This window comes from Sphaerodactylus townsendi, linkage group LG08 (assembly GCF_021028975.2).
Source record: "Sphaerodactylus townsendi isolate TG3544 linkage group LG08, MPM_Stown_v2.3, whole genome shotgun sequence".
NCBI classification, from domain to species: Eukaryota; Metazoa; Chordata; class Lepidosauria; order Squamata; family Sphaerodactylidae; genus Sphaerodactylus; species Sphaerodactylus townsendi.
The window spans coordinates 87384441-87412258 of record NC_059432.1 but is presented as its reverse complement, the minus strand read 5'-3'; the positions used below and the strand labels follow the sequence as shown (position 1 = coordinate 87412258).

General features: G+C 42.5%; 1 protein-coding gene across 1 annotated transcript; it reads left to right on the top strand.

Annotated features, from left to right (window-relative positions):
- IGSF10 (immunoglobulin superfamily member 10) lies at positions 1-27394 on the top strand. The gene is given in 9 exon segments (XM_048506394.1): positions 1-130; positions 1477-1719; positions 10317-10446; positions 10718-11108; positions 13594-17825; positions 17827-17868; positions 17870-17918; positions 21692-22592; positions 24732-27394. Coding segments are annotated over 9 exon segments (7983 nt in total). The 5' UTR covers positions 1-44; the 3' UTR covers positions 26641-27394.
- The last annotated feature ends 424 nt before the right edge of the window (positions 27395-27818 follow it).

Here is a 27818-nt window from a genome sequence, read left to right as displayed (position 1 = left end):
CTTGCATCCGCTCACCTCTGCAGCTGCTCCTCTCTCGCCTTGCAATGCTCACGAGCCGTCCCGTCCCCTTGCCATTGACGAGTAGCACCCGGACAGGACAAGAAGCGGGCGAGCGTTTCAGAAAGCGCAGGTAGGGGACCCTTTCATTTCCCGTGGAGGGGGTTGAGCGCCTTTCTTCCCATCCCCCCACCCACCCCCTTTTTCTGGTCAGCTTCTTCCCTTGTTTGCTTCTGTGCCAAGGGCTTGGCGAAAGGATGAACGTGTAGCGACCCTTGTGAGTCGAGGTGCATTTAGAGGATCCGGGCTTTTAATAAAAATGTTTTCTGCTAATAAATCGTGTAGCTCTTTCGTTTGCAAAAAAAAAAATTAACACCCCAGATTCAGTGAAGCAAATGAAAACGGTGGGCAAAACGTGGCGGTGGGCAGTGAGAGGCATGGGTTGAACTCCTTTTATCCAGAGGTTACCCAACGTGGTGGGACTGTAATCTGGTGAACCAGGTTTGATTCCCCCCTCCAGCTCATGAAGCCTGCTGGGTGAGTTTGGGCCAGTCACACTTCTATCAAGGAAGGAGTTCGTAAATTGCTTTGAGATTCCTTAGGATTGAGAAAAGCAAAGTATAACTCCTCTTTATTCCCTCTCCTCTCTCACTAAGGCTCTTTCCGCACAGCATATTTCTAACGAGTTGTAACCAGTATAAATGAGGACTCCTTTTCCCTTTTTATAAATGGAAAAGGAATTCATTTATAACGATTGCAACTCGCCACAAATCTGCTGTGTGCAATCCACCAGGTGGCCAGGCAACCGCAGACAGCTTGGATGGGAGTCATGGGGTAGGGAAGGTATTCAGACCAAGTCTAGATCAACTAGAGAAAAAGTTGACCCTGAATTGGGCTACACCAGGAAGCCCCCTGCAGGTTTTCCTCTAGCAAGTATTTGGAAACGTAGTCAGCATGCTCAAGAAATGTTCAGCATTTATTTCAATGATATCGCATTCAGAGCCCATGCCAGAGGTGAATGCAAGCTTTTCAGGATTTTATCTATCCAATTAATCAATGCATTTTCCAGGCTGACCTTTTAACTAGATTTCTGCTGGTGTTTCATGAGCACCAATGGATTAGAGGAAGGGAGAAATACTATGCTTGCGTACTCTAAAAAAACAACCCTCAAGCAGAATTATGAATGCTGTTGATAATGGGAGCGTGTGGGGTTTTATTTGTAACAATGCTCTTATTAGAGTGTCAGATTTCAGCTTTTAATACCTGTCAGCAGCAATGCTCTGCCCAGCATTCAGTAAAAGCAACAAGCTGAGGATGTTTTTAAAACTGTGCCTGATTACTACAGTTTTTTTTTGTAAGAAAGGAAATCCTGTCATTTTTCTTCAAACTAGATTGTCGTCTTAGCAAACTCTGCAATCAAAGGCACCTGTTGCTGTCGTGTCCTGCTGACCTGCTGTCTGCTATTGTTCTGTTTTCTAGGACTTCCTTTGTTTCTGCTCAGAGGGATGCTGATATAGGATTGTCACACAGGAGACGAGCCATGGGCCGGCCCTGCTTCCTGGGATTTCTCTTGGGTTTCTGCTTTGCCGCTCTTCCCGGTGGTAGCAGTGCCTGTCCCAAGCCCTGTGCCTGCTACATACCTGCTGAAGTGCATTGCACATTCCGCTATCTCACGGCCATCCCACTGCACATTTCCCAAGATGTGGAACGCATCAATTTAGGGTACGTTTACAGAGTATTGCTTTAATCCTGATGTGCAGCAGTGAGATTTCATTATCACGTTTAGTGTAATTCACATTAGAAAAGCTTTACACTAGTCCCTGAAACCCCATATCCCTGGCCACCCATGATGCAATAGTTGCATCATATAGTTCTCATGAAAACCACTAGATTGCTGCTAACTAGGACATCTCTGATGTTTGCTCTGGTCCGCTCCCCCCCATGACTAATGTGAAAAGACTGGGAACATGGAAAGCTCTAAAACTTTGGATACTCTGTCTATTCCTGTATGCTTGTAGTTAATTTCTGACAACTGAGCATCAGCTCTCATGCGCAGGAGCTGCAGACATTCCTGGCAGGAACGAAAGCATCATTTTGGCAGACTTTTCAGTGTAAATGGAGCCACTTCCCCAACATTCGTAAGAAACTCAAAAAACTAATGAGAAGTGATCTTTTTCAGTTGCCTTAAGAGATCAATATGTGTCTTAACTTGAATTAGTAAGGCTTGAAGTCTTAACTTGAAAGGATCTGAAGACGTGGATATCTAAACATCAAACTATAAAATAATCTGCAGTATTTAGATATATAAACAAAGCTACAGTAAACTTTTCTCCCAGGGCCCATGATTTTTGGTTAGTATTATGGCCCCATGTAACTTGTGGACATCACTACCAGGATCCCCATCCTCAGTCATCTAGCATGCACACAGTACAAATTTCAGTCCAGTGTATTTTTCATTTAGTTCTGAGCTTTTTGGACAGTTGGAAATATGAAAGGTTCCCTGGTGTTTTAAACATTATTGTCTATCCTGATTTGAAGGTGCTTGGAATTCTTAAAGGTTTCCTGGTGTTCCAAACATAGCATGAATTATTCATAGCATGACTTCCCCCGAGTTCCAGAGAGTTCAGAAGATGAGTGTGGCTATTCTCTTTGCACAGCACTGTGCAGACACACTAAAGCAGTGGCTGCTGAGTGCCTTCAGAGAAGAAGAAGAAGAAGAGTTTAGATTTATACCCCACCTTTCTCTTCTGTAAGGCTTACAAGCTCCTTTCCCTTCCTCTCCCCACAACAGACACCTTGTGACGTAGGTGGGGCTGAGAGAGTTCTGAAGAACTAACTAGCCCAAGGTCACCCAGCAGGAATGTAGGAGTGCAGAAACACGTCTGGTACACCAGATAAACCTCTGCCACTCAGCTGGAGGAGTGGGGAATCAAACCCGGTTTTCCAGATTAGAATCCACCTGCTCTTAACCACCACACCATGCTGGCTCTCACAGTACAGCAAGCAGTAAATCACAGTACAGCAAGAAGTAAATCAACCGCTCTGAGCCCCTCGGGGGGAGGGCGGTATACAAATTTAATAAATAAATGTCTACTTTGGTGTGTCTGCTGGTCCTAGAGGCTGAACATATCCCAAGTTATTTGCACATGCTGAAGGACAAAGAGCTTCTCATGCTTTGGAAAGACTTCTCTAGTCCGAGTTCCCTGCAAGGAGAATAGGAAGTGTCAGGGGTTTGCCAGGGAGGGAATCACGGTGACCAGGCAACTGCAATTATGGAATATACAGATTTATTATGCTGCTGTCATGCCTCATTTATAATTACTTGCAATTCGGTGGCTTCCATCTTAGAAGAGTGTCACAATGATCAGGTGGCTGAATCCCTTGCTTTGAGGAAACACTAAAACCAGGGTGTTGAATTCATTTGTTACAAGGGCCAGAAATGATATAAAGATGGCCAGGGTCAGGCTAGGCTTGTGGGGGCTGTTTGGGGATGCCTTGACTGGCAAAACTAAAGCAGGTTTGCTAGCCCAGATGAGCACTGGTGATGGGGGGGGGGGCTGCCTGAGCTGATGAGCTTTCATTAGGCTCACCAGTCTTGATTTGAAGTGAGGGGGGGGGCGGTGACTGCCTTGATTGGCAGATTGGCACTGCGGGGCATGGCTTACCAGGATAGATCAGGAGCGGAGGGGTGGCTGCCTGGGGGGGGGGGGAGTTTCCTCAGCTGGGTTGTGGGCCAGATAAGCCCTTTCAAAGGGTCGTATTTGGCTTCCAGGCCCCACATTTGACATCTCTGCATGTGGTGTTCAGAGAAAAAAATACTAGGGTAGGGACATAATGACAGATATTTATATTGCTCAACAGATATTTATATTGCTCAACATAATGACAGATATTTATATTGCTCAACATAATGACAGATATTTATATTGCTCATGATTTTATAGGTTTTTTTCTTCTATCTGTGAAGATCTCTTAATAAAATTAGGTTGTTTGTCCAGGATGGGAATTTCATGAAGTTCACTCCATAAGACCTTGGTGAAGGCCACTAGCTAAAATGGCTTTCAGGGGGGAGGGGTGGGACTTCCCAAATTCATGGAGTTCATTTACTCTCTTAATCACAATTGCTAGAATGCAGATGGGAAAGAAGGGTCTTGGGTTTAGTGGCAGAGCTTGTGTTTAGTCGGCCTTAAGCTCCTTTCCTGGCATCTCCAGTAGCAGGTGATAAAGATCTCTGCTTGAGATCCTAGAGAACAACTCCCCGTCTGAGTTGATAGTTCTGACCTTAATGGGCCCATGGTCTGCTTCAGTATAAAGCAACTTCATGTATGTGCATGCCTGTTTCTGGGCTTCCTCACAGACTAGCCACTGTTAGAAATATAATGCCAGACTAGATAGACGCTCCATCTGATAAAGAATGGGACTTGAGAGCCAATGTGGTATAGTGGCTAAAAACAGGTAGACTGTAATCTGGATTTCTTGATTTCATTCTCTGCTCCTCCACATGAGCGGCAATCTCTAACCTGGTTTGATCCTCATTCCTCCACATGAAGCCTGCTGGGTGACGTTGGGCTAGTCCAGGGGTCTGCAACCTGTAGCTCTCCAGATGTTCATGGACTACAAATCCCATCAGCCCCTGCCAGCATAGCCAACCATGTTGGCAGGGGCTGATGGGATTTGTAGCCCATGAACATCTGGAGAGCTGCAGGTTGCAGACCCCTGGGTCAGTCCCCCCCCCCACCCCCCCCCCCCCCCACCCCCCCCCCCCCCCACCCCCCCCCCCCCCCACCCCCCCCCCCCCCCACCCCCCCCCCCCCCCACCCCCCCCCCCCCCCACCCCCCCCCCCCCCCACCCCCCCCCCCCCCCACCCCCCCCCCCCCCCACCCCCCCCCCCCCCCACCCCCCCCCCCCCCCACCCCCCCCCCCCCCCACCCCCCCCCCCCCCCACCCCCCCCCCCCCCCACCCCCCCCCCCCCCCACCCCCCCCCCCCCCCACCCCCCCCCCCCCCCACCCCCCCCCCCCCCCACCCCCCCCCCCCCCCACCCCCCCCCCCCCCCACCCCCCCCCCCCCCCACCCCCCCCCCCCCCCACCCCCCCCCCCCCCCACCCCCCCCCCCCCCCACCCCCCATGGTCCCCGGCCCCTCTATGATGCGGCTGGCCTCCACGCGGGCCAGTTCTCTCACGGAACTGGCCCCTGTCTGCTCCACCCACCCTACTGCTGTGCCCTGCGGGACCTGGGTGAGTTCCGCAGGGCCTGTAAGACCGTGCTGTTCCACCGGGCCTTTGGAGTGGCCAGCTGCTAATATGGTGCCCCCTCACTGCTCACTGCCTGGGGCAGTTACATAAGGGTCCCCTCATATGAGGAGCCCCACTGGCCCCCCCTCATGGAGGTAGGTTTTAAATTGGGGCCGGACGCCTCCTGTTTATTATGTATTATGGTTATTCGCTGTTTTTATGAGTTTTAAGTTATTTTATGGGATGGAGCCTATGTATTTATATTTGTATGATTGCTCCTGTTGATATTTAGATAATGTTGTTCACCGCCCGGAGCCCTCCGGGGATCGGGCGGTATATAAATTGAAAAAATAAATAAATAAATAAATAAACAGTGAGACTGTAAGTGCATTTATACATTATGCATTTAGGTTAGTTGTTGTGTTCATTCCAGGTGTCATGTTGAAACTCATTTTTATACAGGAGAGGCCAAATGAAGTCCTTGTGACAAGGACACAACCTGGGGGTCTTCTGGATCCACCACACTTTGATGCCTATCAATTAAAAAGGAGAGGATTATAATTTGTTACCTTTGTAAAAAAAAGTATAGAGGTTTATAAGTTGTTATTTCTGTAAGAAAGTTTGCTGTTGGTTTTGTAAATGCATGGTTAAATGATATACAAAGACTGTAATCTATCAAAATGTGTATTAATTAATAATATACATTATAATTGGGGTTTGAACTATTGGTGCAGTTATTATACATACCTCTACAGGTGCACTTACCCACATTATACACCATGATCAATCTTAATCTGGGCAGTGCATGTTTGTGGATAACATTCCCATAAATCCAAGATCATGTCTGCTGACAGTTCACACATCCCCTGTGAAGCTGTCATGTGAATTGGCTCTGAAGTAGTAAATTTAAAGTCTTTCACCTCATCATCTGATGTCAACCTGAGAACTGCTGTAACCCCAGTGTAAAAGTCACAGGGATGGTTGTTACTCCTTTTTTTGTACAATGGCTATTCAAAAGATTAAACTTTTTTATTTGTGTAAATATTGCTGTATTTATACTCTTGCTGTAAAGCACAAGTAAATTATTCATTAAATTTATTATTATAGAAGATAAAATATTTTAACCTTGTGAGGTGATATTTGCTCATATTCGAGTAACTGAAACCACTACTGTTTTGTGAAATTTGGAGTATTCTGTGATATCCTTTTAGAATTAGATGCACAAATTTTGAATGTGAATTGTATAGGGCATTTAGAGATACTTGGGACTATTTTACCATGTTTCTGTATGAACTTCTCTTTTCATTTACCTTGTGATAAGGTTTACTGTGAATAAACAATCTCTACAAAAAACCCTAGTCAATTATGTAAAATAAAAAACCTTACCATTGCATTACCAGCCAATGCAATTTCATACCTTAAATGGATTGGCTAGACTGCTATTGTGATATCTTTGTACATTGCTGAGTTTATGGGGGAAAAACCCTTGGTGGCAAACTAAAAATATGCTATTCTGAATTTCTTGTCAAAATTATTCTTCCCTTGATATCCAAGGGCAATTTTTTTCACTGACAGTAGATTTTTCACTGACAGATTTTTAAAATTCTTAACAAGTTATTAAGAGCTTTTGGGTAAAAGTGTGCCGCCGAGGCACAACTGACTCATGGAGGCCCCATCGATTTCTGCCTTATGGGAATGTCAAGGCAAGAGATGAGCAGAGGCTGTTTGCCATTGTGCTCCTCTCAGTCTTCCTTCCAAGTGCTGTCCAAGCACTGTTGAGATCATGCTCATCTGTGCTATTAGGGCTGCTACATTATGAGCTGTAAATGTTTCAACGTACCTTGTACGGTTTATGCATGGCTTTCAGTTGTCTGTGAGCCCTGTATCAGTAAAGGCAGGAGAGAACAATTTATTTCTAGAAGAAGAGTTTGGATTTATATCGCCCCTTTCTCTCCTGCAGGAGACTCAAAGGTGCTTACAATACCCTTGCCCTTCCCCCATCACAACAAACACCCTGTGAGGTGGGTGGGGCTGAGAGAGCTCCGAAAAGCTATGACTAGCCCCAGGTCACCCAGCTGGTGTGTGTGGGAGTGCACAGGTTAATCTGAATTCCCCAGGTAAACCTCCACAGCTCAAGCGGCAGAACGGGGAACCAAACCCGGTTCCTCCAGATTAGAATGCACCTACTCTTAACCACTATGCCACTGCAGACCCCGCTACAACTCTCATTTACTCCTTGCTAAGCACAGTATGATAGGTGGACCTGTTATGATGGAAACCTCCAGCAGTAACAAACTATACATTACATGACGGTTCTGTTTAACTCTCACACTGCAGAAGAGACTCATAGGCAGGAATCTGACTGGTGAATTTGTGTTAACATTGGTACATGCTTTTTTTGTCTTAATTGCAAGTAATATTCAGACATTTTCAATACAGGAATTCCTTGTGTCTGCTTTAAAAAAAGCTCCATAGGAACTACCTGTTGTGCAACACTGCAGAAAGTGGTTGCAACAAATGTACAGGGACAGATATCATTTGGCATCAGTTTTAGATTGTATATGACCTCTGAGTCTCTCCAGACCGTGTACAGAAATTAAAAACTAAAAAGACTTAGCAGCTTAGCATCCTGAACAGATGGACATATTGTACTGAGAAGAATCCCATCTGACCAGAAGTGTTTTTCTAGTACTGGGCCAAAGCGACAGCCTCCCTCTTTTTATCTGCAAAATCTCATAAAAAAGTTCAGCAATAGGCAAACCCTCTTACTTACTCGCTCAGTGTTTGTGGGATCCATGCATGACTGTCCTTCAAATGAATCTGGCAGCTGGAGATGACTTACAGTAAGAAAATCTTGATTGCAGCCTCTGATTGCTGAAGATCCTTGAAAACCTCAATATGATAATGTTTTACAGAGATATTCTGAATTATGACAGTGCACTCACTACAATTTTGGAATTTCTTTGCTTTTCCTAGAACCTTTTGTATTAAAACGGCCTTGAGGATCTTGGGAATCCGATACTTCCCAGGAGACCTTGTGAGCCCCAAGGTGGGCTCTGGTGGAACTGTAGTTCCTCAGGCTGTTTATTAGCCTGTATACTACCCCAGAAATCAGGCCTTAATTAAGCTAATTCCTTAATAAAAGCTGAATATGATTTCTTCTAGGCATCATAAAACCAATAAAACCAAAAGGAAGACATCCTTAAATATACTACCTTTTGCAAACAGCTGTCAGAAAACTCAGCAATGAAGGAATAAGAGGGGAAGTCCTCCTATGGATTAAAAACTGGTTGAGAAACAGGAAGCAAAGATTGATCTTTGATCTGAGATTGCAAATGCCTTAACAGTCCAGGTGCTCGGGAGCAACAGCCGCAGAAGGCCATTGCTTTCACATCCTACATGTGAACTCCCAAAGGCACCTGGTGGGCCACTGCGAGTAGCAGAGAGCTGGACTAGATGGACTCTGGTCTGATCCAGCTGGCTTGTTCTTATGTTCTTATGTTCTTATGTCACTTTCTGCTTTCTTTTTCACATACCAAAGGATATGTGTGTAAAGTACGGCCAAGTCGCAGTCAACTTGTGGCAACCCAGTCAGTTTTCAAGGCAAAGAATAACAGGTGGTTTGCCATTGCCTTCCTCTGCTTAGAGACCCTGGTATTCCTTGGTGGAATTTACCCCCCCAAGCACGTGGACCCAGGAAAAACCGTGCATCTGTGTGCAATGTGATGACCCCCCCAGTAGCCCTGGGCTATCCATGTCAGGGCATCAAAGGAAAATAGCAGCTCACATATCCAACCTCAGGCTTCACTGAGCAACTAGCCTAGGAAGAACATCACAACAGGTTACTTGAGAAACGTGTTGTGGTTTTAAAGTGGGAGGGGCAGCAAACACAATGGAAGACAGAAACAAGATTCAGGATGATGTCAACAGGCTGCAAAACTGGGCTAAAATTAACAAAATGAAATTCAACAGTAATAAATGTAAAGTTCTGCATTTAAGTAGGAAAAAATTAAATGCATAATTATAGGGTGGGGAAGAAAAAGGGATCTAGGCACCTTAGTAGAGTGCACATTGAATGTGATTCAGCAGGATGATGTGGTAGCTAAAAAGGCAAATACAGTTTCGGGATGCATGCTAAGAAATACAGTGACCAGACCACGCAAAGTGATGGTATCACTTTAGACTTTCAAGACATGCAGGACACGTATTCTCAACTAATTTTCACAATTGTTTGCAAGTGGATTTTGCTATTCCGCACAGCTGCAAAGTGCTTTGAAAGTGGATTGAAAGTGCATTATTCTGCATGTGCAGAAGGGGCCTTAGAGTACTGTGTTGATAAGAAAGATGTTGACAAGCTGGAATGCATCCAGAGGAAGGTGTCAAAGATGGTGAAGAGTCTGGAGACCATGTCCTATGAAGAGAGGTTGAAGGAGCTGGGTATGTTTAACCTGGAGAGGAGGTGAAATGATGGCCATCTTCAGGTACCTGAAAGGCTATCAAATAGAGGATGGAGTGTTGTTTTCTGTTGCCCCAGAAAAGTGGATCAGAACAAGTGGGTTGAAATTAAATGAAGAATGTATTGTCGAAGGCTTTCACGGCTGAAATCACTAGAGTGTTGTGTGGTTTCTGGGCTGTATGGCCGTGTTCTAGTAGAGTGCATTGAAAGTGGATTGAAAGTGCATTTGTAACACAGGTTTCCCATTTCATTCAAAAAATACACTGAAGGAATATTTTTAAAAATAACTTTCTGTATTAGGTGGTGTATTTGACATTTGACATTTCATTTTTTAGTGTAGTTTTATGAGTAGATCACAACTGTAGTGTTGTGATTTTGTTATAATACTAGTTAGAAGCTGCATCTGGGAATTGGAGCATCCATTTTTACAATAAATAAAACCCATACTTCTGAGTTTACATCTAAAATTGCAGGGGCCAAGATAGCTTTTGTTTGTTTGTTTGTTAAATTACGCAGTTAAAATATGCTAGCATGTAATTGCAAAAGAGAGACTCTGGTTTTGTTTGTTTTACCTTCAAACTATAGCTGACTGACTAAACCCAGATCTGGAATGAAATGTTTATTACAGTTTCAACAGTTTGGTTAAACTGACTGAGACAGATTTTTCTCACCTGGAGAAGCTGGAGTTGTTGATGCTGCACAGTAATCAGATACACACAATCCAGGACAAGACATTCTCTGATTTACGTTCATTACAGGTAAGGATGAGATAGAAATGACTATCCAGTGTTGGTGGTGTTAAGAACCATGCTGAATTTTTACCTTCAAATATTTGAGGCAAAGTGTATGTTTTTGTGGGGAGTGATGCAGAAATTTGCACTCATCTCAATACTGTTGCACTCATCTCAATACTGAACAAATTCCACCCCACCCAACTTTAACATTCAAAGATTATTGATTACACATTTTCAAATGACATGTGTACACTTTGGTTCAGTTTCTTTTTTCATTCTTTTTTTTAATTGACAGATCTTAAAAATGAGCTATAACAAAGTCAAAGTTATTCAAGCAGATACTTTTCACGGCCTCACCAGTTTGGTACGCTTACATATGGATCATAATCAAATTGAATTTGTAAGCCCAAAAGCTTTCTATGGTCTTACGTCACTGAGGCTGGTCCACTTGGAAGGAAATGTACTTAAACAACTTCACCCAGACACATTTGTCACCTTACGCTACCTCCGAATATTCAAAACATCCTCCATAAAGCATGTCTACTTGTCTGACAACTTCCTCACTTCACTGCCACAAGATATTTTCTCTTACATGTCTGAGCTAGAGAGCCTCTTTCTTCATGGAAACCCCTGGACTTGTGATTGTGCACTGAAGTGGTTTGCTGAGTGGGCTGAACATTATCCAGGTATTGAACATCTTTCTCCTTTTACACTTTTAAAATTTTGGAACAGAACTGAATAATCCACCGACTATTTTAGGCACTATGTGAACATATGAAGGTGCCTTATACCAAGTCATTCCATAAGTCCTCCTGGAGGCTTAGCTGGGCCAAACTGTGCCCGGTTCGCAGTGTGTTTCTTCCGTCCCCCCATGCTCCTCCCGCCCGCGGTGCCCCCGCCCCCCTTCCCACATTTACCTTAGTTCCTTTTCTTTTTCTAGCACTTTTCCAGGCTGAAAAAAGTGGCCTCTTCACAGTTCAGGCTAAAAACTGCCTGAGGAACTATACTTCCCAGGAGACCTTGTGAGCCCCAAGGTCTCCTGGGCACTGTAGTTCCTCAGACCTTTTGAGCCTGAACTGTAAATAGGCTGCTTTTTTCAGCCTGAAAAGTACTATAAAAAGAAAAGGAATTAAAGTAAATGTGGGGGGGCAGGGGTTGCAAGGAAGGGGGGAGGGGCCGTGGGGAATTTTCCGCCCCCCAGGCGTGTGCCTGGTGCGCGACACCCCCCTCCCAGTCCCCTTGCCGCTCCACCACTGAGTCCTCTTAATTCATTATTTCATATCCTGGTTAGCAGCCGCTCTCTGTGGTCTTGGGCAGAGAAGGGTCTTTTCTTCTACCCATTCTTAAAATGGAGATGCTGAGGATTGAACTTGGCTTTCTTCATGGAAAGCATGGGATCTACCACTGAGTTGCAATCCTTTCCCCCAGATACTGGTCTCCTCAGAGAGCTTCTGATTTCCCCACAACTTTCTGTGCACATTCTCAAAAGTGTAGGCAATGCAGCAGAAGCTGAGGAAGTCACACTGTATGAGTGGTAATCTCTTCCTGCCATGCAAATCTTCTGCGAGATGTAATTAATAGTTTTGTATTAAATCAGAACACTTTTGCTTTTTTTAATTTATGAAAATCACAGAGTTTGTTAGGGTGACAGATGATTTGGGGTAAGGATGATTCAGAAGTGACAGATTTACCAACTGTATCTGGAGATTTTACAGCACTTACACAGATCTCCCAAAGGACAGTGCTGTGTGTTTCTTTCTCATGTTTTTCCATACCCCCCCCCCTTAATTGGCATGTGTGAAAAGACTTGTGTTATTAATTTTGTCATGGAAATCCAAACACTGGATGAGTTAAGAGAAATCAGTCTGAAATTAAACTCTTTGTCATTAAATTTGTCTTCAAAGTGTTTACCAGAGATTTTAAAATATAAAATTATTTTACTCTATGTTATCAGTTCTTATTAAAAAATCTTGTATGTTAGCTTTGTCATGGAGTGCAACTTTTTTTCTGATGGATCTTCAGTTATGATACCAGGTTGAAAAATTCAATACCTATCAAAGTTATGTGCTATGAGAAAAGTTCATCTCAGCAATCCAACTTCTGAACCAGTTCCAATTTTTCACACCAGTATATCATTCATAACAGAATATCTGTTTACTCTTGAGGATTTTCTGAAACAGTGTAGTCTCAGAGCTTGAGAACTTTAGGGACAGAATCTCAGAATAGCCTAATGCGTATGCAAAAAGATCAGTGAATCTTTGGGTGTGTTTTCTTAGAAGTGCCTTATTTGAAAAAAAAAAGCACTATCAGGGCTTGGTTGGAGGAATCTTTTGGTGTCCTTGCCTACAAGACACCAAGGAACTTTTTGAAAGTCATGGGACAGTTTAAACCATGAGATCCTAAACGTGTGTAACCATGTCACCTTTAAAAAAGAGGCCTAGTGTTTGTAATCTTTCTTCTGACACTGGCAGAAAAATGAACAGAATAAAAATACAAATGCCTTTTATTGGAAGGCCCAAGGGTTAAGATTAAATCTGATGTGCAGTCCAAATGAAAAAGGTCCATATTTTATGTGAAAAAATAGAATTTTGTATGATCTCAACTTCTAATAAAAACAGTTTTTACAGATGTGGGAATTATTCCCATGGAGAAATGAACACACACTCTGACAGAAAGGTCTATGAACAGGATGTTAAATATCTGATGGTTAAAGATTCCTTCATGATCCCTGTGAATGTTTCAGTGCAGTTTAAAAGCTCTCCAGTCTTTCCTTGGAAATTATTTTCAGTCAGTTTCATGATGGAAAATAATTGCACTGTAGGCAGTCCAGATAAGGTCAAAGAAACCTGGTGGTGGGGTTGCACTGGGGATTCAAGTTAGAAAATTAATACACACTGGCACTGTTCACAGTTTCATGAGGGAAATGTATGTGGCCAGTCTATGTCCGGCGTATGTGGCTTATTTCTTTTTCCTTATAAAATGCACTGGGTGTAATTCTCATGTTTACATCTTCAACATTTCATGGCATTGAGCTTGAAATGCGTGGATACAAAACTCTCTACTAGAAGTTATTCAGGAACTGACTCCCAGTTTCATTGTCTCTTTCTGCAGAACAGAAAGTGTTGTTTGACATCAAAATGCTCTTTTCAATGTTTCCCACTTTCTCTCTAGATATTGTAAAGTGCAAAAAAGACAGAAGTCCTTCCAGTGTCCTACAATGTCCCTCGTGCTCCAGTCCGAGGAACTCCAAAGGCAGACAGTTAGCAGAGATTCAGTCTTCTGATCTTAAATGTGTAAAGCCAACCATTGACCCAGTCTTAAAATTCAGGAACATCACGGTGCCAGATGATGGTGACTTCACTTTAGTCTCCTCCAAGGATTTTATTGCTCCCATAGGATCCATCGTGTTAAACTTGACAGATCAGTCAGGGAACCGAGCAAACTTGGTTTGCAGCGTGCAGAAGCCTACGAAGATTTCCCCTGTCCAGCTTGAAAAAAATGAAACCGTAGTACTTGAAACATCGCTATCAACCTTTCTGGTGTGTAGCATTGACTATGAGCACATTCAGCAACTGTGGAGCATACTGGCCCTGTACAGCGATTCTCCCTTAAAACTGACAAGGGATCTCTTACTGACAAAAGCGCCTTATATCAGTTATAGGTACAAACAGACACAAACAGATACTGAAGATGAAGACATTTTCACAAATATAGAAGCTGAAATGAGCGCTGAACCTCCTTGGCTGATGCAGAGCCACGTGTCATTGCGATTAGACAGGACGGCAACCACGCTTGTCACTTTGCATGTTCAGTATTCAGTGAATGCTCAAATCACTCTTCCAGTTATTGCCTCTCAAAAAGAAAGACAAAACTGGGCTATGATGTTACAAGCCAACAGGACAAGGACTGAACACACTGTTTTGGTGGGCCAATCTGTGGAATTAGACTGTCAGGCAGTTGGTGATCCCCCTCCTATCATTGAATGGGTATTACCTGATGGCGGCAAAGTTAGAGCACCATATGTTAGTGAAGATGGGAGGATTGTGATAGCAAAAACTGGCAAATTTACATTACGCACAGCTGATAATTTTGACACTGGAGTGTATCACTGTATCGGAACCAACTATGATGATGCAGATGTCCTGTCTTTTAGGATTACCGTAATTGAACCTGTTATGGAACACAACCACTTCAATGGACATCAGGTTTCAGCCTTTTTAGGTGAAACATTATTCCTTCCATGCCAGTCCTCTGGTGTCCCAGATGCATCTGTTCATTGGGTCTCACCTGAGCATGTGATTCTTGGTCATACTTCAAAGAACAAAGTACTTTTCCACAATGGGACATTAAAAATACAACTAACAAGAGACCGGGATGGTGGCTACTACAGGTGTATAGCAGCCAATCAGTATGGTGTTGATGTTTTGGTGCATCAAGTAATAGTTCAAAAAAAGTCAAACAGGTCACAAAAACTAGATGATCAGGAAGAGGCTACCGAAGGCTCAGGCAACAGAGAACTTGATGTTGGTGGAACACAAAGCCCTCCTTCTGCAGCACGATTCCAAGCTACCGGCCAAGCATCTACTGAAGTTTCGTTTACAAACCGTTCCATGCTAAAGAGAACTAATAATAACTACAGACAGATTTACAAGCATAACAGGGACAAGATGACCGGACGGCTTCGAGGACACAGAAGACAATTCAGTCCTTCCACTAGGAGAATAGATCCGTTGCGTTGGGCAGCATTTGTGGAAAAAACAAAGAATATCACACTGCCAAGAAAACAAGAAAATGACACAGTGAAGCCAACAGTGAAAGTCCTTCTGTCCTCAGAGGTTTCCGCAAATGAAAGGGAGATGTCTGGAGATATTCCTCAAGAGGAAGAATTTCTGCTACTAGTCACTGAAAGGCCTGTGATGTACACACTAGGAGAAGCATCAGGAAATGTAGTAACAGCAGAACTTGGAAGCATACCGAGTAATTTTCACTCTGAGGAGTCAACAAACCAGGAGTCTTATACAGAGCTTAACCCTGAAATTACCAGAAGTGTTTTGGAAGCATTCCAGCCACCCACTACTACTATGGAATCACCGAGTCCTTCACCTTACTTGCCTGGTAGTACAAAGGACCCACTGAACACTTTTCCTTCTGGGAAAAACCATTTGCATTTGAAAACAGCACCAACAATAGGACCAGCCACACAGGTGACTAAGAGTGCCAGACTTGCGTCTCCTCATGGAGTTACTAAAAAGCCCAATTTATTTGTGGAAACTACTGATAAAACATCAAGAAAATCAAATCACCAGCTGTCTGTAATGTCAGAACATGCACCAGATGATATATTTGGACATATTTATGTTTACAGTACACAAAAATTAACAACACCTCAGCTGCCTGCAGGCATGAGCATTATTGCTCATCAGCAAATTAAGATAGTTAGGGATACAACCCCTCGTGTTCCACTCTCCAGACGATATGGCAGACGACAGAAAATCTCTGCAAGAAGAATAGTTAGACCTGATCGTATTCCCAACAGTTCAGGGCGTAGATTTGCTTTCGTTAGACCAAGAATTGCTAAAGAAAGTACAACACTGCCTCCTTCTGTAGAAATGAGTGCTCCTACATTGACTCCACCAAACAAATCTCTCGAACACATTACCACTCAAGCGCCTATTTCCACTTTATTCGCAGTACATCATCCTGAAACAACTGTAAATCCAATCTTGACACTCTCTTTCAATCCAGGAATTAAACCAGCCACAACTGAAGAGCATACAGCTTCTACAGCAATTGCCTTCTATCCTGAAAGTACCCAGATTGCACCACAAAGGCAAGTAAACACTTCTACGCCATTACAGACGGTTACTGATACATATTCATCACTTAGCAGTAGCCTGCCAGCAGAGAAAATCCATACCCCTAGTTCCTCCCTGGAAACTACATTTACCAGAAGCAATCCTTTACTTTCAGGCATTAAATCAGTTCATACCACTCCAACAGCACACTTGTCTCCTAGGGTTTTCACAGAGAAAATTTCTTGGCAAGCTGTAAATTCCTTTGGAAGCAACTATTCTCAACAAGAGCTACTGGAAAAGCAACCTCGATTGCAGACGAGTGAAGAACCCTTTGCTGAAAACCATGACACATCTTTCCAAACTACAGGACCAATATCAACATTAACAGTTTTGCCCATACATAGAACTGCTGTTCCAAAACAGGAGAACAGAATGGATGGTTTCAGAAACCGAGGTGACCCTATAATTGACAACAGTGTGCTTGAAGAACATGCTCCCATTCAACCCATCAGAATGACAGAATCTTCAGCCTCTCTCTCCAATCTTGCGGTGCCTCTAAGCAAGGGTGCTGAAGGCACGAGCAGCAAGCCGGTTATAACTCCACCAACTCCTGTTCATTCTAAAGCAAAAGTTTCCAGACTCAAGGTGTTGAGACCAGGAAGGAGAAGAACTCAACGGAGAAAGAGACCTCTGAGAAGGTTTATGCATTTACAGAAAACCATTTCGGTCAAGAATGGAGTTGCTGCTGATCTGTCCAAAGGAACTGTGGCTTCACTTGGCTTAGCAGCATTCAAAAAGGTAACAGAGCCCACTCCCCTCATATCTACTGAACCGCTTTCTGAATACACTGGTACAAACACAATAGAGACTATAGTACAACAACCAGTTTTTCACACAACCAGTGTAATCAGAGATACCTCCACAATCACCCCTCAGCTTTTAACAAGGAATACCATCGCAGAAAAATCTTTCTCGACTAAGCTGCCAGTGTATAATGGGCCTTCTCAACAACCTGCCACTGCATCCCCACTCACAACATCATCTTTGACTATTTCAGGCATGACCACAGTACTACCAACCACATCCTTGATAACACCAGCATCCTTGTTTACCAGACTAATGCAATCTGCATCAGTAGCAGATAAGGAATATATATACCAGTATATGGGAAGAAAACCTGCTAACAAAAAGCCCTCAACAGAAGCAGCCCTTCCTTCTAAAGCTGAGCTAAGTAGCACAACTCCTACTGATGCGGGATCTTCCTCCACATACCAGCCAAGCCAGTTGACATCCCAAACATTAGCCACACCTGTCGTTCAAACCACCGCATCTCCTAGCTGGGGGTGGAAGTTCTGGCATAAACCATCTCCTAAAATTGTTGAAAGTGGCAAAACTTTCCGGATCAATACTTTGATCACATTGACCTCTCCACAGAGCTTCACTCAGTATACTCCCATGTGGGAGAAAAAGAAAAACAGTTACCTTAGAGGTTGGTCTGAGAAGACAACAGAGCAAGAAACCACAACCACTAATCTGGTTGCCCTAGAACATTTCCATCACACCAGGCTAGCCAAACCCAGGATAATTGGAGGAAAGCTTGCGGCATACTACTGTCCCGGCTAACGGATGCCCTTTCATTCCTCAGGAAGCCAATTGGTAATCCCTCGCGACCAACAGTACACTGGACTAAAATATCATCAGGTAAGCTTCTTAAGTTTATGCTAAACATTTTCTCTTTTACCTTGTACATGATATATAAGAAGCAATGTGGTGGATTGTATACGGTGTCAGGTTTGGGCCTTGGATACCCTCAAGTTCAAATTCTCATTTTACCATGGAAGCTTGTAGGATACCTTGGGACAGCACTCTCTCTCAGCCTAACTTTTCTCTCAGGGTGGTTGATGCAAGGATAAAATGTTAGTAGAGGGAAATGCTGTAAAGTCACAGCCTACTTACAGTGACCCTGCACGGTTTTAAAGATAAGGGATGAAGAGAGATGGTTTGTGATTGCCTGCCTTTGCATAGCAACTTTGGACATCCTTGGTCATCTCCCATCCAAGGATAAATTAGGCTGATCCTGCTTAGCTTCTTCAGCCATCCAAATCAGTGTTAATACGTACGAGGGACAACAATGTTGTAAGCTGCTTTGGGTTCCCATTGGGAAGAAAAATGGAGTATATATGTCTCAATAAAAGCATTGAGGCATCTGTACTTAAACACTGGCAAATAATTGGGCTGTGAGGGTATAATCCTGTCCTCAATTAAAGAAGTATCTGTGTAGAAATGTGGCTCTGTCAAATTTACTGATGACAAAATGGTAGACTAAACACTGCAGGAAGTCGAATGATTTCCATTTCAGTATGATAGACATCCAGAAGGACAATTTTGTGATAGGATTATGGTTTCTAGGGTGGCAAAACTAACAAACAATTGTGTGCAATGTAAAAAGTGGAGAAACTGAGAAACACGCTATTATAATATCATAATCATTCATAACTCAAAATTATAGAATCCAAATAATGGTGAAATAATGAATACTGCAAAAAAGACAAAAAGAAATAATTTCTACAAACAAGAAAAAATACAACTGGTTTGTTTGCTTCTCTTAAGGAAGATTCTATGAAAACGGTCTTGAACACGTAAATGTTTGAGAAGTGAACTTTGAGTTATGAAAATTTTGGACTTTATGAGAAAAGTGAACATTGAGTTATGAATATTGATAATTTTGGACTCTACAAGTTGGATTATATGACTTTGTGAGTGGAAGTATTTGGATTCTATAATTTTGAGTTATGAATGATTATATTATAATATTCTTGAATGAATTATGAACTAATTGAAATATAAAAGGTTGTTAACATATTGTTTACGTTTGCCAGAGCCAGAGTGTAGCGCATTTCTAGGGTGGCAAAACACAAACCCAGAAGATAGAGTTGTTACAATTGACCATGAGAATACAGCAACTGCTGAGGAATTCCAGTACTTTTTTCCCCGATTCAGGATTTTGCCACTGCCGCTTTTTCTTCCCCTAAGAATATGGCTTCTTTTCTTAATTGAATTTTAGACACCCACGTGGTAAAGATTCCTTTTCCCCCCCTTAAAATGTATATTGTTGCTATATGTGGACTGAGATTTGTACTCAAAGGTAGAATATAAACATTTTAATTTCTAACAATAAAATAATAAAAGTAGTCTGATGTGAGTAGGAGATGAAAGGCAGAACATTTTTCCAGGTATCTGCCAGAAAAATGTCTCACAGATAACATAAGCACATCAGTCTCACAGATTTACACCATACCTCACATTTCAACACTGCATGTCATCAGTAATTTTATGGCCTCTTCCCTAAATATCTTTTAAGATTCTTGAGACAGGTGGAAATGGCCATATCCTTGTAAAAGTCAGTATAAAAATACACTGGTTTTAAGATTTCAAGTAAGAGAAAGTCCTGAGTGGAATGATTTCCTTAACACATGTAGTGAGCAGAAAGCTTAGAAAATGTTCCTGAACATATAAAACTGTTATATTCTGAATGTAACCATTTTTCCAATTAGCTTGGTATTGTCTAGTTTGATTGGCAGCAGGTTCCAGGTTCTCAGTAGCAGAGAAGGATTTGTTTGCATATCTGCCACGTGAGATCCTTTGACTTAGAGATGCCTGGGACAATTTGTATGTTATCTGCCACTGAGTCATCACTTGTCCCTGACTTATGGATGCTCATGGCAGAGCATATGTGATGCTGAGAAATAAATGCATCTTAGGAGTGGAAGGTACAATGTAGAAGAAGAAGAAGAGTTTGGATTTATATCCCCCTGTTCTCTCCTGCAAGGAGACTCAAAGGGGCTTACAATCTCCTTGCCCCCCCCCCCCAACAAACACCCTGTGAGGTGGGTGGGGCTGAGAGAGCTCCAAAGAACTCTGACTAGCTTAAGGTCACCCAGCTGGCATATGTTGAAGTGCACAAGCTAATCTGGTTCACCAGATAAGCCTCCACAGCTCAAGTGGCAGAGCAGAGAATCAAACTCGGTTCCCCAGATTAGAGTGCATCTGATCTTAATCACTACACCACACTGTAAGCACAAACTTTCTGACCCCATCCAAACCCAGAAGCGGTGGGACGCAGACTGCGGTGCCACTGTGGTGCCACTCCAATGCCTCCAACAGGACTTTCTAGTGGCACAGAAAGTCCAGAAACTCCCCTGCCACTGGAAAGGCCCATAGGGTTTAAAAGACATATGCAGCCACAAAAAGGCACTGTACTTCCAAGGGCTGGTGCATCACACACCCAGCCTAAACCCTGGGAGGAAGCCGACTAATGTTGACTTCACCCCCAGGAATGCCCCCCTACACTTACTGGCATCCAAGTAGAATGCTAGCACAGCGCCTCCCCAGCCTGGACTTCTGGGGGTTGCAGCAGCAGAGCTGTGGGGCATGTGGCCATTGGCATGTCTGCTCCTTCCGTCAGGGCAGCTGCACTGCTCCCTAGAGCCCTCTCTTTGGACGGGGCTGTCAAGCAGAACACAGTAGCAGCTAGATGGAAGTTTCCTGTGCTTGGATTTGTTCCAGACTAAGATTTCTACCAGCGAAATGGAACTTTCGTGCCTCCACTGTCTCTCTGCTGCCAACTGGTATCGACAAATTGCTGGTCTTGGGAGACAGGATACCCTGAGGGTCAGCAGCTAACTAGCTATTTAAATATGTTGATAGGTGTGTATAAAATACCACAGTTAGTTAAAAATGAATGCATGCCATTTCATTTTCAACTGAATATTATTTTATTTAATTGTAATGTATGTAATTATATTACTGTGGATTATGTATGTTTCAAAATAAATAAATAAATAAATTATGGGGATAAGGGTTACCCTGAGGCAGAATATGAGGTGATAAGAGCAAATTCAGTCCCTTAACTGGAAGATTGTGAAATATCTCAGGAAAGACAGATTTGAAAGGGGGGGAGGGGGCTGCAGTGAGATTCTCATCATGTAGATTTCCCCTAATGGCAGGTTGTTTGATAGCTGTGGAGAGGAAAAATGGGAAAGATTTTTCCAGAGTGATGAATGACTGATTTCCAAGATGCAACTGTTACAGAAAATTGATTATTTTGGTGCATTATACAAAAGAGAAATTTAAAAACCTGTTTTCTACTTTCAGTGGCTGTATAAACTTTTTATGTGTACTGAAAGTACATTATGAACTGGCAACCAGTTTTCCAGTCCCTTAAAGTGTAGTTCTAGGAGCATATGAGTACAGTTTATTATGCACAGCTGTGTTTCCTGCAGTTTTAAAAGGAACACAGCTGGAATAAATGGAGCTTCCACTAATGCTATGGAAAGGATGATTGCCGAAAAACTTAAGAATGAAGCATAAGGTGTTAGATCCTTTTGTTTGCAAATTGCCCTTTTGCAGGATGCAAGGCAAAAACAGCAAGATTTTAATACTTGTCTAATTTTATTTGTGTCTTCTTTAATTAGCGGCTGAAACACTGAAACAAAAGCATGACAGCAGGTTCGAGGTTCTTCCCAACGGCACTCTCTCCATTGAGAATGTGAACATCCAGGACCGTGGACAGTACCTGTGTGTGGCCGCCAACCAGCATGGCTCCGACAAGCTCCTTGTCACATTGTCTGTGGTGGCCTATCCACCTAGAATCCTGGGAGGAAAGTCGAAGATCATCACTGTTCACTCCAGCAAGCCCGTGTCCATAAAATGTACAGCAGAAGGCCATCCAACCCCTACCATTTCCTGGATACTTGCTAACAAAACATACATCTCACAATCTTCTGTGGGAAATGAAGCAGCTTTTGTGCAAGCAGACGGGACGCTGATGATAAAGAAAGTCAGCATGTACGACAGAGGGGTTTACACCTGCACGGCAAGTAATCCAGCAGGTTCAGATTCTGTGGTAATAAGACTGCAGGTTGTTGCTGCCCCGCCCATCATACTGGAGGAAAAGAGACAGCATATAGTAGGGAGCGTGGGGAAAAACTTGAAGCTTCCTTGCTCTGCCAAAGGAAACCCTCATCCAAACGTCCACTGGGTCCTCTTCGATGGAACTGTGGTGAAGCCATTGCAGTATATAAACGGCAAGCTTTTCCTATTCCCTAATGGAACCCTTTACCTCAAGAATATAGCGACATCAGACAGTGGAAAGTATGAATGCATAGCTACCAGCTCCACTGGTTCAGAGAGGAGAGTGGTAATACTTCAGGTAGAACATAGTGATACAATTCCTAGAATTGCAGATGCATCACAAAGACTGACTCAGCTGAATTTTGGAGACAGGCTGCTTCTGAATTGCTCTGCTCTGGGAGAGCCAAAACCCAGAATAATTTGGAGATTACCTTCCAAAGCTGTTGTTGACCAGTGGCACAGGTAGGATTTTTTCAAGCTGTTTTGCTTGATTGTACAGTTTTTACTTGTTCATTTAAATTCCACTTTTCTCCCCAGTGGGGACACAAAGTGATTTACAGCATTCTCCCCTTCTCCATTTTATTCTCTCAACCAACCTATTAGGTAGCTCGCCCAGTAATCTTCCATGGGACAGTGGGGATTCAGACCTGGGACTCCCAGATACTAAACTTACTCTCTTAACCACTACATCAGGCTGGCTCCATGTTAGAATATGCTAAGGATTTTTTAGCAGTGAATGAAACCTCTCTTACTGATAACCTGATTTCCATTTTATGTCACCAGAGGGTTGAAACAAGACTGTCCAACCTGCTCAGAGGTTGTGAAAAGAGATGATAAAAAAGAGACCATATACTTGTAGTAGCAGTTCAGAGGAAGGAGAAGGATTTAGTACAGGGTGGATCAAAAGGAATGTGATCAAGATGAATAAGAGGAAGAGTTGAAGGTCAGAAGTAATCTGAGAGCAGGAAGTAAAACAAATGGCTGGAGGGAAGTCAGTGATCAGAAGCTGTAACAATGAAGAAGGCTGAACTGGAAATATTGAGTTGAAATAATTAACTATCCAGCTGTAGGCTTCCTGGGTGGGTGGGTGGGTGGGTGGGGGGTCTTAACTGGCTAACATAGTGAAGTTTCTGAGGACACATCAAGGTCAGGAGAAGTCTGGACCTCTTCTTAGAGTTTAAGACTGCATGTGCAATATATATATTGGAGAACACTCAAATATTGCTTGCAAAATTTAACATGCAAATGGCTTATAATCAAATAGCAATACAAAATAGCTCAACATTATTTACTAACATTGTGTCCCAAGCAGTAAAGCAGTACTATGTTTGCTATTCACTTGGTTTCTTAAAGCTTGAGGCGACAGACATTGAAAGGGGTCTGGTGCTTTCAATGTGTTGTGAAGATCAGTCTCATTGCTGGGACTCTTCTAAAGATCCCAGCAGCCGAGGAGGTTGGAGCGGGGAAAGTTTGTTTTATTGTAGGTCGGTGCCAAAAATTGTACTACAAAAAGAAACCTAAACAGCAACTAGTGAAAATAGAAGTTTAAGACAAGAAAGTCAGTTTTATTCGATTTCTTACAGGCAATTTCTTACAGAGAGTAAATACCTAGTAACCACCAACTAATTTTCTGATTACAGGGATCTGGAAAAGAACCATTGCAGAAGTCTATCAAGGTTGGGCAGGTTCATTGGGAGCTGGTAGTCTTTTGGGGTAGCTCAGGGGTCTGCAACCTGCGGCTCTCCAGATGTTCATGGACTACAATTCCCATCAGCACCTGCCAGCACGGCCAATTGGCCATGCCGGCAGGGGCTGATGGGATTTGTAGATTTGTAGTCCATGAACATCTGGAGAGCCGCAGGTTGCAGATCCCTAGTGTAGCTGATAGGTCAAAATCAGCACTTTGGGGGGGGGGGGAGTCAAAAAACTTACAGCAGGCACTACAGATAGTTTAACTCTACAGGTTTTCTGTAATTCACTTCAGTCAATTCATTTTGCAAAGAGTGGCTTTTTTCAAATCACATGGCCTCTGACAAACCACAAGCGCTTAAACGACTTAATTATATTTAAACAGATCCCGTATTGATAAAGTAACTATGTAAGTAACTTAAAGTAATGAAACTCTAGTACTTAATGGGCTTTATAGAGTTAGATCATAATCAGTGTTTATTCTTTACTTTTGTTGCACTGTACAATTGTCTGTACAACTTCAGTATAATGGTAATCCAGATTTATAATAAAATATCATGAAGCTCAGGAATAGAGAGTCAGGCACATAAGCTGACCATGATATAACTAGAGTGTTTTAAGATTACATTGTTTAGAAGATGTTCTCAAGCTTCTGCCATAATGTGTGGAATGGAATCTACATTTAGTTTTTGTAATGTAGTTGTTCCTCAATGAAATTCCAGAGTGCTTCAGTTTGCATTTGTATCCAGAGTGCTTCAGAGTGCATTTGTATCCTAACAGTGACTTCATTGTGGTGCTATATGAGAATCCAGGCTGTGATTTGCAGCTTTACACTCAGTTTCCTAGGATTTACGTAAACAAAGCTGTATACTGCTTTATTAACTGAATTTATTCTCTCCCATCTCTTTCTAGAATGGGAAGTCGAATCCATGTACATCCCAATGGGTCCCTGGTTATTGAGGCGGTCACAGGAAAAGATGCTGGTGACTATTTATGTGTGGCGAGAAACAAAATGGGAGATGATCTGATCCTTATGAAAGTTAGTGTGACGATGAAGCCTGCAAAAATTGATCAAAAGCAGTATTTTAAGCAACTAGTGCCTTATGGGAAAGACTTCAAAGTGGACTGTAAAGCTTCTGGGTCACCGGAACCGGAGATATCTTGGAGCCTGCCAGATGGGACAGTGATCAACAATGTGATGCAGGCAGACGACAGCGGGCACAGAACTCGGAGATACATTCTGTTTGACAACGGAACTCTGTACTTCAATAAAGTTGGAATAGCTGAAGAAGGGGACTACACGTGCTATGCTCAAAATACTCTTGGGAAAGATGAGATGAAAGTTCACATAACAGTGGTAGCAGCTGCACCTCAAATCAAGCAGAACACTAAGACCCATGCAAAGGTGACAGCAGGAGATACTGCACTGTTTGGCTGTGAAGCCGTCGGAGAGCCTAAGCCAAAAATATTTTGGCTGCTCCCTTCCACTGGCATGATTTCTTCTTCCAATGATAGATATTTACTGCATGTGAATGGATCACTGTCAGTCACTAAGGTGAGGCTGTTAGATGCTGGAGAATACATATGCGTTGCACGCAACTCTGGTGGAGATGATACAAAGCTCTATAAGTTAGATGTGGTCTCTAAACCACCTCTTATCAATGGCTTGTACACAAACAAGACTGTCATTAAAACAACAGCCATTAAGCATTCAAAGAAGCAAATAGACTGTAGAGCTGAAGGAATACCCCCACCCCAAGTTATGTGGATCATGCCTGACAATATTTTCCTGACAGCCCCATACTATGGAAGCAGAATAACGGTACACAATAATGGATCTCTTGAAATTCGTAATGTGAGATCTTCAGATACAGCAGAGTTCATCTGTGTGGCCCGTAATGATGGGGGAGAAAGCATATTGGTGGTCCAGCTGGAGGTGTTAGAGATGCTAAGACGTCCAATGTTTAGAAATCCTTTTAATGAGAAAGTAATAGCAAAGCCAGGGCAAACAACCTTATTGAATTGTTCTGTAGATGGCAACCCTGCTCCTGAAATAATCTGGATGTTACCAAATGGTACAAGGCTCTTCAAGGGTGTGAGAACGCTTCAGTACTACTTGGGAAGCAATGGTACCCTCGTTGTTTATAGCCCTTCTAAAGCAGATACAGGCAAATATCGGTGTGCAGCTAAAAACAAAGTTGGCTACATTGAAAAACTGATTGTTCTGGAAGTTGGCCAGAAACCAACCATTCTGACCCCCACAGGAGGAGCAATAAAAAGTATTAGTGGGGAATCAATATCCCTTCACTGTCTTGCTGCTGGGAATCCCAAACCAAACATCATATGGACAGTACCTAGTGGCTATGTTCTAGACCGGCCTCAAATTAATGGAAGATACACGTTAATGGAAAATGGTACTTTAGTTATCAGAGAAACAACCATTCAGGACAGAGGAAGCTATGCATGCAGAGCTCAAAACTCTGTTGGTGATTCGAAGATAGTAGTTTTTGTAATGGTTATTGCATATCCACCACGGATTACAAACAGGCCACCCAGGAATGTACGCACTGTGGCTGGGGCATCAGTTCAGCTTAACTGCATGGCGTTGGGAATACCAAATCCAGAAATTACATGGGAGCTGCCGGACCACTCACTACTTTCCACAGGCAGCAAAGGCCGACCATCTGGAAGTGAACTTCTTCATCCACAAGGAACGTTAGTCATTCAGAACCCAAAATTTTCAGATTCTGGCACATATAAATGCATGGCAAAGAACCCGATTGGCAGCGATTCCATAGTAACATACGTTCAAGTCATCTGAAACAATAAATAATACTCTGAACAACTGATAACCAAAGTCAAATCTGGACAAAGTTTGATTTTGAGAACATTTAATCAAAAACAGAGTCCTGCTGGTCTCAATGCAGTTATAAGGTTCAGTTGACAACAGATATGCTAAGGCACAGGTACCTTTGGGGGTGGGTGGGGAATCTGCATTATGAAGTTTTCAAAAATCCTTGGCACTTAATTTTGCCAACACAGCAACAATGAATATCAACATGGAACTACCTTACTTTAAAATATTTGTAATATAATGAAGTATTTAGTATAAGGGCGAACTTTAAGAAATGCTTATTTCTTATCTGGTAGTAGTAAAAACAGGGTAGACATTGTAAAAATACGTGAAATTATGTAAAAAGAAAAAAAATTGTTTGCTAGTTGTTTGTCTACAGACATTTATGAATATTTTGTAGTACTCTTACAAACATTTTAAAGCAGCAAAATGTGCTGACCTGTTTGTATACTAAAAGTTTGTTCTTTCTCACATCAGTCCTTTTTTGTGGGACAGTGGAAGAACCAATAGAAAATAGTTTAATTATAGGGTTTTCCTTGAAAAAAAAGACAATTTTGATTATTTTTCTAAAATAAAGATTTACCAGATATGCTTATAAGGGAGTGTAGGCGTGTGCTATATGTGAATTGCCAGATACCTAGCAGCTAACCTTTAAAAATTTTTTTAAGAGATCTGAATATCTGGATTTTTATAATAAATGCAATGCATTAACATGTTGCTGGGGAGCAAACAACTAGATTTCATGTCCTGTTTATTGGCTTCCTAAAGCAATTAATTGGTCACTATAGTATTCCAGAGATAGATCGCTCCCTTGCTTTGATTTTAACAAAGCTCTTCTTAAGCGCAGTGAAAAACAGCATATGCAAGAAATCACTCCTAATTCATACCATTACACTGGCAGGGTATGCATGTTTATATACAGACTTGAATTTTGTGAGTGAAATAGGCTTAGAATATTTAAGAATAGGCCATTGTGGGAAATAGGCTTTGGCAAAACACTTCACAGAGCACTAAGATTCTTCAGACAAAAATATCCTGCCTTATCACGGATTGCTGCCACTATAGCTTTCTAGTTTATTCATGCAGTCGGTTGATAATATAAGGGTGGAAAATTTATGTCCTTATCTGAAATCGGGTGTAATTAT